This window comes from Triturus cristatus, chromosome 12 (assembly GCF_964204655.1).
Source record: "Triturus cristatus chromosome 12, aTriCri1.1, whole genome shotgun sequence".
Lineage (NCBI taxonomy): Eukaryota > Metazoa > Chordata > Amphibia > Caudata > Salamandridae > Triturus > Triturus cristatus.
This window is the reverse complement of record NC_140595.1, coordinates 430,959,402-430,975,341: the sequence shown is the minus strand read 5'-3', so window position 1 is coordinate 430,975,341 and position 15,940 is coordinate 430,959,402. Positions and strand designations below refer to the sequence as shown.

General features: G+C 43.0%; 1 protein-coding gene across 1 annotated transcript in view; it reads right to left on the bottom strand.

Moving 5' to 3' along the window:
* The window catches only part of GCSH (glycine cleavage system protein H), a 49,458-nt gene extending 33,966 nt beyond the window's left edge, over positions 1 to 15,492 (bottom strand). Inside the window, exons 1-2 of the mRNA XM_085639925.1 lie at positions 15,180 to 15,492; positions 1,931 to 2,010 (exon numbers count right to left, since the gene is read on the bottom strand). Coding sequence (XP_085496051.1) covers positions 1,931 to 2,010; positions 15,180 to 15,363 — 264 coding nt within the window. The 5' untranslated portion in view covers positions 15,364 to 15,492. The remainder of the gene's footprint in view (positions 1 to 1,930; positions 2,011 to 15,179) is intronic.
* Between the last annotated feature and the right edge of the window lie 448 nt (positions 15,493 to 15,940).

Genomic DNA, 15,940 nt, shown 5'->3' with positions numbered 1-15,940 from the left:
CTAGATCTATCAGAGCTTTAGGGAGCGACTTCCAGTATTTAGTGGCCAAATAGACAGAAGGCCATCCTCCTAGTCATCTCTTTAGATAGCCAAGGGATACACATCAGTCCCTGGTTGTAGGATCGTAAAGCCCTAATGGGATCATATTTCTTAAATCTCCTTTGTAGATAAAGAGGTCCAGTTTAATGCAGAGCCCCATGGGTAACTGTCAAGGCTTTAAACAACACCCTCTGTTTAACTGGGAGCCAATGAATAGTATTAACGAGTCTGCACGAAAAAACTTTGACAGCCACTAAATTCCAGTGTAGTATGTAATGCTACGGTAAGAGAATTCCCAGATGTATTCTGTAGTAGAATGTTTCTACTGGTCTCTTTTCCATTGGTGCATATCCTCAAAACCATGTAATTGTGTAGAATGTATGAAAGTCTTTGTCTAAAGCCTTATATAAACTCCATACCCCGGAACCCGTATTTCCCACATTTAGCAGGTGAATCTATACCAGATTTCATACAGAACTTTACTGAATTCTTAGTATCTATGGATTGTACACTTGTCCATTAATTTCTTATTCAAAATTTCAAACTATTATCCGGTGTCTATCACCCTTGACGAATGTCTCAGTATGGATTATTGAACTTAATCACAAATGTATTAGTGGTGGGTCGAATTGGAGAGTATCAAAGTTCGTATCATGACTAAATCGCTCCCGGTCCTAGTCTTTTCGTATGATCATTGAGACAAGTTTGTGGGCCAACGTATACTAGATTATGGGGAGCTAGTAAATATTTTGTTTAGGATGACTATCTTACACCGGCAGATCTCAACTGTTTAACTTTTGAGGACTTCCACAGAATCACTGTTTGAAGCCCGAGACCCCTGGGATAAGCAATTTAAGCAATTAAAACCTCAACTAAATACATAAAATAAAGAAACAAGTATACATCAAACTAATACATAAATTGTGAAATATTTTCTGTCATTCACAAACAAAAAATATACAAAATCGAAATTTTAATTGGAAGGTTGGGACTTTTCAAACTTTAATTTCTAAAAGAGAAAGCAATATGCTACACTCTAGACTATCACTGTCTTTTTTTGTGCTCCTAATGTAGCATCTCTTTTTGTCTCTGGTTTTTAGTGTTTCAATTGAGGCCATCAATCGTCTGTACTACTGTTTACTATACATGCACTGCTCCCACGAATCAGCTATGGAGTCAAACTTAATTTTTTTCCGCCAATTCTAAATTCCTTCACATTTACAGAGCATTCAGACGTTTTCAATTTTACAATTGAGTAGTTTTAAGTGTCTAGACTTTATTAATCCATCAATATTATTTAATTTTCTAAATAGTCATCACCCCCCCCCCCCCCACATTGTTCCTTGTATAGGTTAGTACCCAAATTATCAGCATTTTGAATCTAGCAGGAGAATATAAGCAGTGGGGGTAAGCCTTTCTGCTGGATACTAGAATTTATAGGATACATTTATTTTTGTAATAACATGTTGAACATTGGAGTGCAATCTGCAGATCACTTATTAGCAGTTGCAGATAATAAATTAATAAATATATATATATATATATATATATATATATATACACACACACACACACGCATACACACACAAGTATACATACACACACACACACACACGTGTTGGTGCGTTTAAGCATGTTAAACAAGTTCTACATCATAAGGGCAACTTGAACCAGGCTGCGTTCATAAGGCAAGGTGCAAACAAACAATCAAGAAGTGATTAGGAATGCTAGCACAGCATAATTAGTACCACAAAAACGTTAAAAGATCCAAGTCCACAATGTGCAACACAAGCTATAACCATAAAAAAGGTTAAAAAATGCCAAAGATCAGACAGGCGCTCGTATAGAGTTGCAGCATTATTGCAGAATTTAAAAGCAAACAAGTCAATACCTGTGCAAAACTGCTGATTCCTACGGTTCCAATCCCATTTTCCACGGATATCCACTCATGCTTGTCTGTGAATTTGCGAGCTATAATGAGAGAATTAGGAAATTTATACGGGTTCAGAGACAGATATATTTGAAGAATATAAAGCACACTTCAGAAACTGAATGAAACTTAGTATGGGTTAATAGGCTATTCAACTATACTCTTTTAATCACCCTCTAAGTAGAGAAAGTCACCCACCTCTATGAGGATTCAGGTTTGTGGCAATCACATTTTCCACAAATCTTCAGTTTATTCTAACCCACTCAGCTATCTTAGGAGTGTCTTAGTGGTGGTGGGAAATCACTAACATCACAACTTTCTTGAACGGGATAAATGTTGAAAGAAAATCAAAAAAGCCATTAGGCTGGGAAAAAAACACTTCCGAAACTTCTATATTCCCAAAGTTTTACTTTCTAGTAAATTTCAGGTTTTCAATTATGCAAAATGCACTGATGGAAAGCAAATAAAAGAAACCTGGGAATACAAAAATGAGATTTTTGTTTAATTTCTTTTAACAAGAGTATTTCAAGTAAAGGAATTTGGTTAAATAACAAAACAGCATCAAACTATTCACTTTAATACAACAATTTTAAGAGTCCGTAGTTTTAAATTAAGTTGTCAGGCGATGGGGCAGTTAGATTTATAACTCTTAACTGTTGGGCCTTTTCCTTCCGTGCTGAGCCCTTTTTTGGCTATTTGGTGGATTATAAAAGGTACCCACGAATTGTTGGATTTCCCTGGAGGGCTCCGTAGAAAAAGTGTGTGTTTTATCCCCTAAAAATGGCATCAACAAACAGTTTGATGTGCTAGTCACCATCTTTCCGGCTTTCAGGAACCACAGTTTTGTCATTTTCAAAGAGGTAGCCCATGTTCCTCGTTTTTTGTGCTATTAGCCAACTTCCGGTTTGTGGTGGGAACGAGTGTGACAACCCTGGGTGATCCAAGCTATACATTTCCAAAAAGTATACAAAATACTGAATTCAGCAATCGGTCATATGGTTAGATCCCCTAAGATGTTCCCAAAGAAAAGAACTGTTGAAATAAAGAGATATTGAAAATGAGTAGATAATAACAGCCATTTGTGACAATGCTTGTATCTAACATTTAGTCACGATCAATTTACATAAGAAATATTAGAACATTGGAATGTGGAGCACTCCATTGTAGACAATGGAGAGCTCCATGCTTCTACGGGCCGGTAAAGGCCCGCAGAGCAACATTCCAATGTTTTACAAAAGCCTCTCGAAGCTAGAGGGGATTTAAATCCCCTCGAGCTTCGAGAAGCCTTTGTTTAATTTATTAGAACATTCCGCCCTCTAGTGGCAGAATGTTCTAATAGCCTTATAGCCCGCCGTAGCGGGCTATACCGGCTATTAAAGTCCCGCTGCTTTTGTTAAAGTCCCTCGCCTTCGGCTCGGGCCTTTAACGCTGCAGCGGGCCTTTAATAGCCGGTATAGCCTGCTACGGCGGGCTATAAGGCTATATTAGAACATTGGAACATTGGAAGCTCCATTGAAAACAATGGAGTGCTCAAGGCTTATGATGGATGGTATAAGCCCAGAGCGCCAACATTCCAATGCTTCTTTGTGGCTGAGAACAAAGGCTTCAGGGAGCCTGCGGGAATTTCAATCCCCTCGCGCTTCCTCAAGCCTTTGTTTAATTTGTTAGAACATTCTGCCCTCTAGTGGCAGAATGTTCTAATAGCCTTATAGCCCTTCGTAGCAGGGCTATGCCGGCTAGTAAAGTCCTGCTGCCTTGGTAAAGTCCCTCGCCTTCGGCTCGGGCCTTTAACGCTGCAGCGGGCCTTTAATAGCCGGTACAGCCCGCTACGGCGGGCTATAAGGCTATATTCCATTACATCCTCTAGAACCTTCTGGTTGCAGGGATATATAGGGTTTGTGGATTCCCCAAGAACCCATGGTACGCAAAGACATCAACTGAGCTGCACCGTACAATAATTTCCCATTGTGTACCGAGTATAGACCAATACACATGATGAAATATGTAGAGTGAGAAAACGGGTATAAAAGAGAAGGATGCATTTTTTAAATGGGCACAAGATATGGAGTTCAGGAGCAGTGGTTATTTGTACATCACTGGATTTGTGGGTAACAGTACCTATGACTTAGACTGCATTTTTCAAAATGTCTTCTTTCTTACAAACTGACAAACATTTGAAAGGCACAAATACAGCAAAATCCAATTGGTAATAACAAATATTTCACTTTTCTAGGCTCCTATGTCTCCTTATAAACACAGTACCTTATTTGTGTGGGTAGGCCTAGTGTCCACGACAGGAAACAGGCCAAAAATACAACATGGACACACCACATTTTTCCACTGAAAACTGCCCCTTTTTTGCTAAGTGGGTCTTGCAAACATGCACATTTTTAAAAACTAGACACATGGGGTAATCTAGGGTTTGGTGTCTTTCGTGGCTCTTATCAGTTTTTTTTTTTACCGAGAATCCCCTGCGACCCTTAAACTTTGACCAAAAAAACATTTTCTTCAAATTTCTGTGATGGAAACTACGGGGAGATACAAATTTCATACCACCCTGAGTTGCAACATGTCCCCCGATAAGAATGGTACCCAACTTGTATGGGTGGGCCAAAAGATCATGACAAAAAAAAGACGCTGAAGTGCTACATTGATGGATAAGCAATAGGGGTAGCAGCTGTATTAAGGGCGGCTGCTGTGGTGCCACCCACAAACCTACGAACCACAAACATTTTTGAAAATTAGACAACCAGGAAATTCCAACCGTGGTGTGTCCTGCAGAAATCCCATAACGTTTTCTTACCCACACTGCCCTGCAAACCCCAAACTTTGCCTCAAATCATTCATTTTTACATATATTGCTGGGCTGGAAACATCTAGAATCCACAGGAATTGACAAAATGCTACTATCTATAACTACCCCACTTGTGGCGATAAAACCTCTGCACCACTTGTGTGGCTGGGCCTAATGCCAGCGACAGGAACAAATAAACCAAGGTCAACGGGAGCCCTTGTGAGGGGACTCCCACTTACCTCAATTTGATCCATTTGAGCACTTTTAAGGGGTGCGGGGATTGGTGGCAGCCCCCACTACAATGTGTTTTCCTTATGTCTAGTGTACTTTCTGCCCATCCCCAGGAGCAGATTGGGGTAATCACACCCAACTGCCATCCAAAGGGGCAGAAAGACAGTTTGTGCCCTTTCTGGGGTGGGTGGGTTATGGCCAGGCTGGTGAGCAGCCTTCACCCCTATGTTTAGTTGTTAAGAGAGTATACTCTGGTGTCTTGTGGGATTTCTGCCCCACAGGACGGGGGGCAGATTTGGGGTAGTGATCTCATCTTGCCCCGGTGGGGGTGGACAAAGACTGTTCCATGTATATTGGGGGCATAGCCATGTCCTGGTGATAAGATAACTAGATAGATAAATCTACTACTCCGCTAGTCGGTAGTTCTAGTGAGGACCGCTTGATGAATGGTCACGACTTTTTCCAAAAATGTCCGCTTTTTGTTACAGCTGCTGGGTTGAAAGTTTCGGGGTGATCCTTCAAGTAGGGGCTGAAAATAGGGGAGGGGGGTCTCAAATCGCATTTTCCCCATGTTATGGCTATAGGGATTTTTCTTTTTTTGAACATAACTACAGACTGAACTGCTGAACGAAATTCCACCAAATTAGGCAGAAAGGTAGATGTTGGTCCAGAAAGTTTGCTTTTTGTGATTTGCTTTCAGAGATATTTAAGTTAAAAAAATATATAGATATCTGGGAGCCCAACAGCTTATTTAAAACCTACTGAAATTTGATTAGCTACCAACACTTCAACTGCAAAGTGTCGGCAGGCATTCTTAGGACTTAGTTGAACCAAGTCTCACAAAAAAAAGTTACAAAAAGATAAAGGGGGCAGGGTACAAACACCCTGCCCCCCCCCCCCCCCCAGGCTTCTTGGGGGACCCCAAAAATTATTTTGTTAAAACATTTCAGCAGGATCCGCAGATCCGTGCCAATTTGTTTTTTTTTTTTTAAAACGACGTGCGGGGTCCCGCGCTTTGTTCATTTTTAGCCCAGGGGTGGGTCTGGTCCTGGGGGCCATTATTTTAATAATGGAGGGGGGCGCACAGCCGCTTCTATATTCTGCGGCTCATTATGCCATGGAGACCACCACAACCCTGGGGACAGCCACCTCTTCAGGGCTTTGTGAATAAAGAAAGTAGGGAGTTGGGTGGATCTCCCCCTTAGCCCTGTGTGCCGCCACCTCCACAGGGCTTTAATTTTAAAAAATATAGAGGCACACGGACACCCCCGCAACCCTGGAGACTGCCACCTCTCCACGGCAAATATATTTAAAAAAAGGACCCCCTGATGGAGCCATAGAAGGCCCTGGGGACCGCCACCCCCCAGGGCCAGCTTCAGCAATGTCCCGGGTGCCAACCCAGGACATTGTAGTTTGCTATGGCTTGGTGGGAGACGCCATAGTAAGCTCTGCTCTGGTTCATGCAAGCGAAAGCAGAAAATGCTCTGGCTTGCACAAAGCGGAGCAGAATGCTGCCTCTGTCCAAAGCAAGTCGCCGAAGGCCACACCCCCTTCACCACTACTCTGCAAACACGCCTCCTGGAACACTGCCGGTTCGGGGATTAAATCCCCTTGGATGCTTAGGGTCCATGGGGGTCGAGGAACCCCTTCCGTTACCTCCTGTAAGTCCCAGACAGCAGGAATGCTGAAAGGACTTGAACGCCACGCCCCCTTTCACCACCACTCTGCAAACGTGCCCGCTGGGGCGCTGCTGGTAGGGGGCTGACTTCCACTTTACTCCTGAGGACCTCAGGACTAAAGTGGACTTCTTCCCCCAACCAGTAGTGCGCTAGGAGGCACGTTTGCAGACTGGTGAAGAAAGGGAGCGTGGCCTCCCAACAACCTCTCAGCAATTCAGCTGTGTGGGACTTACTGGGGGTAACATGAGGGTCGTTGGACCCCAAGGACCATCAAGAGCCAAGGGGACTTCACCCCCCAACTAGCAGTGTGCCAGGAGGCACATTTGCAGAGTGGTGGAGAAAGAAGGCGTGGCCTCTGACAACTTCTCAGCAATCTTGCTGTGCGGAACTTACTGGAGGTAATAGTAGGGGTAGTTGTCCCCCATGGACATCCTTGGGGGCCCAACTACTACTCCTGTTACCTCCAGTAAGTCCCACAAAGCGGGATTGCTAATAGGTGTTTGGAGGCCACACCCCCTTTCTCCACCACTCTGCAAACGCGGCTCCTGGCACGCTACTTGCTGGGGGATGGAGCCACTTTACCTCTGAGCGACCTGAAGGGGGGGGGGGATCCTCTTGGTACCTCTTGTAAGTCCTACACAGCGGGATTCCTGAGAGCTGGTCGGAGGCACCGCCCCCTTTCTCGACCACTCTGCAAACATGACTCTTACTTAAAAAACATAGAAATTCACTGGAAAAAAACCCAACGGTTATAGGGAGATTAAAGTTAGGAATTAGCATTTACAAAATTTGAGAAATTCACTGAAAAAAACCACGGTTACAGGGTCGTTATAGTTAGGCTTAGGTTTCCCTTGTACAAAACCAGTGAAATTCAGCCGTTCTAGTCAGCGAGCTAACTATAACTCGCGACCCCGCAGTGCACTCTGTATGACCTTGTATATTACATAACTCATGACATGGTCAGTGACATCACTGATGACATTTCAAATGACATCATCCACAGAATCTGACACACCCACTCGCGCCACCATATAACCTTCCATACACTCACTCCAACTTCCACACTACCATTCTCAAACCCATTCACACACCCATACCAATACTTAAACAGCCCCCGATTCATAGATCAACACACACACACACACCATACAGCTACTCATACACCCACTAATACAGCCACTGACATATCCACTCATACACCTGTACAGCCACTCACACACTGACTCAGTCACCCATAGAGCTACTCACACACCTATTAAATTACCCATACTGTCAATCACACAGCCACTTACCAATACAGCTACACACACACTCACTCATACAGATACTAAGACGTATTCACTCACCTATACAGTCACTGACACTAGCAGACACTTACCCATACAGACACGCTCACATAGTGACTCACATACCACCTCACTCACCTTTACTGCCTTTCACATACCCAGTTACTCGCCCATATACCACTGACACATGCACTCACTCACTGATAGAGCCCCTCACACATTCACTCACTAACCCATACAGCCACTGACTCATCCACTCACTCATCCATACAGGCAGTCACACACACCCTCACGTCCATAGAGGTACCCAGACAGCCAATCACTCACCCATACAGAAACTCACATACCCACTCACACACCCATACAGCCACTTGGACACCAACCGACAGACATTCACACAACCAGTCACTGACCCATACATTCACGGAGACACCTAATCACTCACTTATACAGTCAGTCATGCTTCCACTGAATCTTCCAAACAGACACGCATACACCCATTGATTCACCAATACTTGTTCTCAGGGGTGTGGAACTTAATAAAATATCTACTTGTCCATGGGGCAGGTTGCTTCATAAATCTACTTGCCCTGTAACAAATTCCACTTGTCCCTTTTGTTATATGTAATGCAGTGACAAATTAAGGCTGCAATCTCATTATATAAGAGCTCTGATATATCCTCCCTGATTATGCCAGGGCTCATACCATAGGAGGGTTTGAATACGAGCCATTCCCTTACTTTGCCACGTTTCCACAGATCTGCATACTGGGGCTGAGGGTAGGGGTAAGCAATAGTTGCAGGGTCTGTGCAAACCTACTAACTTTCATGTTTTAAAGGTTTTCACTCTTCTCAAATCTTTTACCATACCGAGAAAGGATGGAATTTTACTCTTGACAATGGCAGATATGAAACTTCTTCCAGGGTTGGGAAAAAAGTGGTTGGAGGGAAAGTGAACTTGTAAAGACACAGATTTTCGCATGAGCAAATCTAGACATGCATATTTGCTCATGCTAAAATGCAGTTTACAAATATTTTCTAGGAGTACTGTTTCTTAGCTTACTTCTGTAAACTCTTGTGAATTCACAAAAGTTCTATATCTGCACTTAATGCAAGGATATATACCATGGGTGCACTTTTGAGACTTTCATTAATAATTGGGCCCCTAATTAGGTCTGGTGTTAACCATGACCTTTTGTGTAAATTCTCTCTCTCTCTTTCTATCGGCTGGCTTCACTGTGAGTGACATTCTGCTCTTTCACAAGGCGCATATCCGCACACAACGTAGTTTTGTTCAGGACCACAAAATAGTGTGGAAATGTGTGCTTTTTGGGACCCGATTTTTTTGGGCTTTAGCCAATGTTTGTTAAAATGGTGAGGCCCCAGCAGCTCCCACACAAATACGGTTTCACAAAAACCATGCCAAAATAAGTCACACATTGAGAAAACCAGAAGGCTGACCACAAATTTAAGACTTGCTGGCTTTGCCAAGGCTTGTTTATTTTAATGTTTCCAATAATCTTACTGAAACTGGTTACACTGATTTTCCATTATGAATCTTCTTTGGGTAATACTAGAATACTCAACACATATTACTAAATGATGCTGTAATGAAACGGTACCTAAAAGTTTACAGTAGTTTAGCTAAATGGTTTTTTCCTACTTGTATTTTTTGTGAACAATTTATTTTAAAAGCAGGCTCCTCAATCTTGCTTCCAAACTTCTGCAAATATTTGCATTCAATCCGAGAGAATTCTGGGAGAATTACACATAGCTTCATATTGCTAAACTTTGAAAACGTGTGCGCACATTTTTATACTGGAACCACGGTCAGTAGTGCAGTCCAAGCTTACAACATTTACTTCGAGCGCTCACCCTAATATTAAAGGCTTTGCATTAATGAACCATATATAGAGGTTTGAACAGCATTACCTCATGGACACAAATATTACCTTAACTGCAGACAATGCCCTTCTCTGATCCATAATGTGTTACTGTAAACTGGCAGCCAGAGGGTTTGTGCTGTAGGGGGTTGGGCCTATTTGTACACATTAAAACTTGTTGCCCTTGACCCCAAACAATATGTCCTGGGTGCCGGGGTATAGGAATTCCACATCCCTGCCTTGTTCTATATATTTAACACATATAAACTTTTTCAAAACACTCACAGTCACTGGCTGATGTAATCAGTGGTGTAATTTAAGATGTCATCTATGATGTCACTGACCAAGTCATGAGTGATGTCATATGTGAGGTCATAAGCAGTGCATTGTGGGGCGCAAGTTATAGTTCGCTCACCAACTAAAACAGCTGAATCTCACTGGTTTTGTACGGGTGAAACCTGAGCCTAACTATAAACGTCCCTCTAACCTTTATTTTTTTAGTGAATCTAGTGAGAAAGACAGCGGAGACAGTCAAAAAGCGTCACCCCAAGCCACAATAAACTTAGGGAGTCACTTGAAGAGTGACCCGAGCATGTTGGGACCTGTTCATTTATTGGGAACAGGTTGGGGGAATATTTTTATATGCAAAAATAAATCCCTGGTGTCCAGTGGGCTCTCCAACGCCGCCCCTACCCCCGGGGGGGGGGGGGGGGGGTGGAGTAGATCGGTGGGTAATAGCCCACATTTGCATCCCAGGGGTGGGCAGAAAGACTGTTATAATGAAATATGTTGGGGGTAGCACAAGCCCTTGCCTAAGGGGCCGCTCTTCTATCTAGTGGGTGGATCTCTGCTTGGCGATCGCTCTCCAGTGGAAATCTCCAAGTAGGGATCTACCAGGCAAAGGTACCATTAGAAAGTAGATTCTCCCGTTTCCAACAATACCTCTCCCATAAGAAGCAGTGTTCGTTTTACTTTTACTTTTGTAATGTAATGACGTCCTGCGCGCTGATCGTCATTACAAAAAAAGAAAGCTCAGGCTGCTGAGAAAGCTCTTCCCGAGCAGCCCGAGTCACGGGAGAAAAACATGAAATCCTCAGGTGGAAAGCACCAGAGGGCCCTCTCTAATACTCCCCAGTGTTTGGCCAACAGACTCACTGGGGATGGCATGCGGCCACTGGCAGCACTTAAGTTAAACTTCATCATCAGTAAATCAGAAAAAATGTTGACGTCAGTAATATCCAACTCGATTATCCCTTTCAGTCAAATGTAGGAGCAGCAATAAAAGGATCAACATTTATTTTGCTTCAGTTTTAGAGGATCTGTGGCAAAGCAGCAACACTGCAAGAACCCCAAAGTCCAGCTGAACAATGAACAGCTACCGACTGATTGCTCAGGTTCTACTTGCAGGCTGTTGCCTTACCAGATTGATGGAAACTATTTGTTTAATATGTAAACAGGTTAGAACTGCATGCACCCTTTGTTGTGTAACTCTGTATACATGTTTTGAATTTGAAGGAAACCAAATTTTGATAATTGTACACTTAAAATAACTAGGTGACACCTATTCAGGTGTGCTTGAAGACTCGAATGTTAAGTGCATTTTTCAAGACTCACTTTTTTAACAAGTCCCATTTTGTCTAAAATGGCCATATTATTATGACACACGTTAGTGAAAAGACATCGCCTTAAAAACAATTGTATTTTATTTGAAATCAAGAAGTTAGGAGCAACAGAATACGATTTCTGTTGCACAGCATCAGAATGTTGACAGTGTGTAAAGTATAGACTGCAATATATTTGAATGTTCCCATGTCTTTTGATGGAGATTGTGACAAACAGAAATTCTATCCTTTAAGTTACTGCCTGGTATTGGAGGTGGCTGAAAGCTAAGGCTGCCTTGTAATTAATTAAAGATGCTTCTTACTGAAGGATTGCTCTCTCAATATTTCAACCAGGCAGAATGATCTCTCCCACAGTCACAGGTTGCAAACCTATGTTTTGACGATCAATACTTGTGCAGCAGGTCATGTCTATGCGAATGCCCTTTGACTGTTTTTGCTGGGTTACATTGGTAAGCCGGTGCCTTGCAACACCGTCTTTGTACCCTGCATTTATGAGTGCAGACCAGTGAGCGTTTTTGGTAATCTTCACACACTGGAAGGCCAGGCATGGTTGCTTCTCCGCAGCACCACCAAGAGTAGTGCTGTAGCGTGCATATGTACGCCATATTTGTATGTTTATAAGAGCCAGAATATTCGCTTGTTCAGCGCAGGAAGAGACAAGAAATTGGATTTGCATGTACATCTTGATAGCAGATGTCTATGAGAGCAGCATATTCTTCTGTGTGGTGCAAGTGCACACACAAAGGAACATTTCTTGAGTTTCAATTAGTTGTTGTTGAGAAAAGCCTTGTGTGAAGTGGAACTAACAGAAGAGTGGGTTTCAGAACTATTTGAGTGGACAACGCCACTCTTGAAAGAGTCCATGACGTATTAAGTGCTACGGTAAAGGAAGTCCAAAAACCTTAAAGGAGTTTGGATTATAGACTTTTCAGTTAGGCTTGGTAATCCAAATTCATCTCATTTCATTCTAGTTTGAGGGGGGAGGGAGCCTCTAGCAATTCCACAATTTACCACCACTACTGCCTATCATCAATGGAATATATGCTAGGACAGAGGCTATAAAATCAACAAACAAACCATTGTCTTTTGATGCCAAAAGAACCCAATTTGCATGACAGAAACTGACTTAGTACTTTTTTTCAGCTACTGCTCTACTGTTCAGTAGGGCAAGCTTACTCCTACTAAAAGAAGTGCGCTTAGTGTGATTCTGGGACCTGAAGAACAAAGGTAAATCAGAAGTTACAAATGCACTGGTAGTTCATTCAAATTGCTTTAGTGTTAATTCTAGACCTATGGTGGTCTACAATAAACACCTAACTGATATGATTGAATTTGAGATAATGCACAAGTATGTGGAAAAAATAAATCTAATGACAACAATAGAAGATAAGTGAACAGCAACTTGCTAAGAAAGGCTATCCTTGAATAAATCAATTCAAAATAATATACTGTAGCAGTAATCATTCTACTAATTATAAACAAGCACTGGCAAATCCAATGTGTCTCGCCTTTGGGATGTCCATGCTTTGCCAAAACTTGTTGGCGATGCTGAACAGAACTAGATCAAAGAAATGCATTCTTCCAGTTCCGTTAAGAATCGGCAGGAAAAAAAATCGATTCCCTGTCTGCTGTTGGCAGTGCATCATTCTTTTATTTACTGCTCAAAGGTGGTGGCAGGAAATCGTCAGTGTACAAAAGTGCTTTTTGTGGAGGCACAGAAGAAATTTGCAGTAGAAGTACATGGAAGAGGGCAGGTTGCCACTAGAGAACGAAAGCACAGGGGCGAATATTTTGGGGGCAATGGTGGGCAATAAACATAAGAAGGAGAGAGCTGGAAAACACATGCACTCTGACGAAATGCTTAACCAAAAACAAACAAACATTGGTAAAAACCAATAGGTTTCGCTTATGTGAGATCTTTTGGCTTTATCAATGTTTTGAAGTACAGAAAAAAAAGCGCTATGACGTGGCCGGTGCTGGCTGCGTCATAACGTTTTTTTCTAATGCACAAACCATTTCATACTCAATTCCTAATCTGCACTATTGCTAAAATCGGTACAAAATTGTATTTGCACCCGGTTTTACCACTAAAGCTCTGTTAGTGAGTGGAGTGCTAGACATATTTGAAGGGCTATGATAGGACTTTCATACAGAGGAAGGTTAGACAGTGCAAATTGCACAACTATGCGGATACACTCGAAAGCCACTAAGGTGCCCAAGAATTGTCCATGAATGTCATGGGAGATGCCTGCTTTCAGCATCAGAGGGCTTATTTAACACTTGTAAGAGGATACCCACATTCGTAACTGTTACAACGGATTGCTTTTAGAAGTGGCCAGAGGTCAATATAATCTAATGAGTCAATACCATGGGCACTGCAAAATATATGTGTGTGTGGATTCTTTAGGATGGTGTCCCTGCGGGTGTCTTTGTGATGATTAAAAAAAATGGACAGCAAGTCGGGGTCGACTCCGAAAAGGTATTCAATGTCCTGTTTACTTTTACAACAAGGAACAATTAATTAAAAAATAATAATAACAACTAGGACGTCTTCGGAACCTGATAGATCACTAAAATGCCTGCAGGTGCAAAAGTAAAGACAAGCAATACTTTCAAAAGATTTGAATGCAGATGGCCAAATCAGGTGGGAAAGCATGTGATGTGTCATAACCTTATGGCGAGAATGCATGCTGTCATTAGGAGCAGCCCTTTTGAATAAAGTAGTCAGCATTTGTCTCATTTCCTGGACGAGTCGGCCTCTGCACTAAATTCAGACCTAACACACACAAACACACAAAAGGAGCGCTTTTACGAGCTCTTTCTATTATCAATTGCCCAAAATACGATTTGCCACTTTATCACCTATGGTATCCTGCTTCTGAAGTTACCAAACGATGTCATGAAATGTTAGGGTTATGATAGGTCTCTGAAGAGCGGTTGGGCCAAGCAGACAAGGGCTGAGCATCTAACTACATCTGCTCCTGGTGGGGTCATTTATGTATCCAATATACTGACAATAAACCCCCTCTTAATCTTCAGGCGGTGTCTGAGTATTTTTACATGCCAACCTGCATAACTACATCACCTCCATCACTCCAAGCCATCCCTTGGCGGTGGACTGCTCGTTACCGTTAAGAACGGTGTTTTAAATGGGCAGGTACTAAATACATGCATTTTTATTAATTTGAAAGGCAGAGTACCTGCGCTTCTCAGCGCTTGTGCAATACTTTAAACGGAAAAAAACGCTTCTTCTCAAGACGTAGTCTAGGGTAGCGAGTACCTGCAGTTTTTTATTTCCATTTAAAGCACTGATCAAGAATATCTCCCAGTCGCTTTGCACCACCTCTTAAAACTATCTCAATGGAATCACACAAAGAACGAAGCAGGCGCTGTATCAAACTAAGCTGTGCACCTGTGACCCCGGACTGCGCAGCTGTGCTGAGCCAGAAGCATCTCTAAGAAAACAGAATATCACGTGCAACAAGTCACAAGCAAACCCACTGTCTTGCTCCAAGCTTACGATGCTGCGCTCCCGTGGCGCCTTGAGGCAGGGGTTCGTCACTCCTAACTCTCCTTTATGTCCCACTTAGTGCCCAGGGGCATGCAATGGCTTCAGGTGTCCTTCTAATCTAACCATCATTACAGCTGTGCACCGCGCGCCCCCTCCCCTAAGAACTTCAGAGTAGTTCACTTTCTGCCGTGCATGCGAACCTCACCGGAGAGCAGCAGTGGGGAGGTGGAGAAACCCCTGGCTGCACAGAGGAGCTTGAGAGGCTTCCGAGCAGCTGCGAGGCTTCGCATGGAGAGGGCAAAGGTGGCCGCGGTTCCAGTCCCTTTCCCGCTGTGGCAGCACAGAGTCCTGAGGGTAGCTCTCGCGGTCACCGCTACTTGCGCCGCCATCTTTGTCGTGCACGCGCTTCACAGTCAAGGCAGAGACAGAGAGTAGACTGAGCGTGCCCAGCGAGCGAGCGTCAGGCTGCACATGCGCGAACTGCAAATGTGACCTGCCAGGTTGCGTCCTAGCAGCTATTCGCCAGTACTAGGTTCACATACACCACTGAAATAATTTTAAACCATCGTACCTGTCCAACTTTTCAAGACATAAAATGGGAGATGTTTGTGCGGTGTTATAAGCACACTGTCTGTTGGCGTGAGGTACTCCTGGTTGTTCCCAACCAAGGTGGCACTTTTTAAACTTTATCAATGAAGAACCATTGTTAGAACAAGATTAAAGATTGCTTTTCTCATGGATTCCTGTGTAAATATAGTGGCTAGCCACACATCGACTGGTCACTTCTACCACTACCAACACTCATAACATCTTATACCCCTTGGGTACGTTTAATAGGAAAAGAAACATGGGGGATGGGGGGGGGGGGGGGGGGGAATGAGAACTAGAGACGCAACCTAGTGGCTACCCGTATCAGATTATGTGGTTCAAATCATGGTGACTGTATTTGAACTTATTGTGTGATCC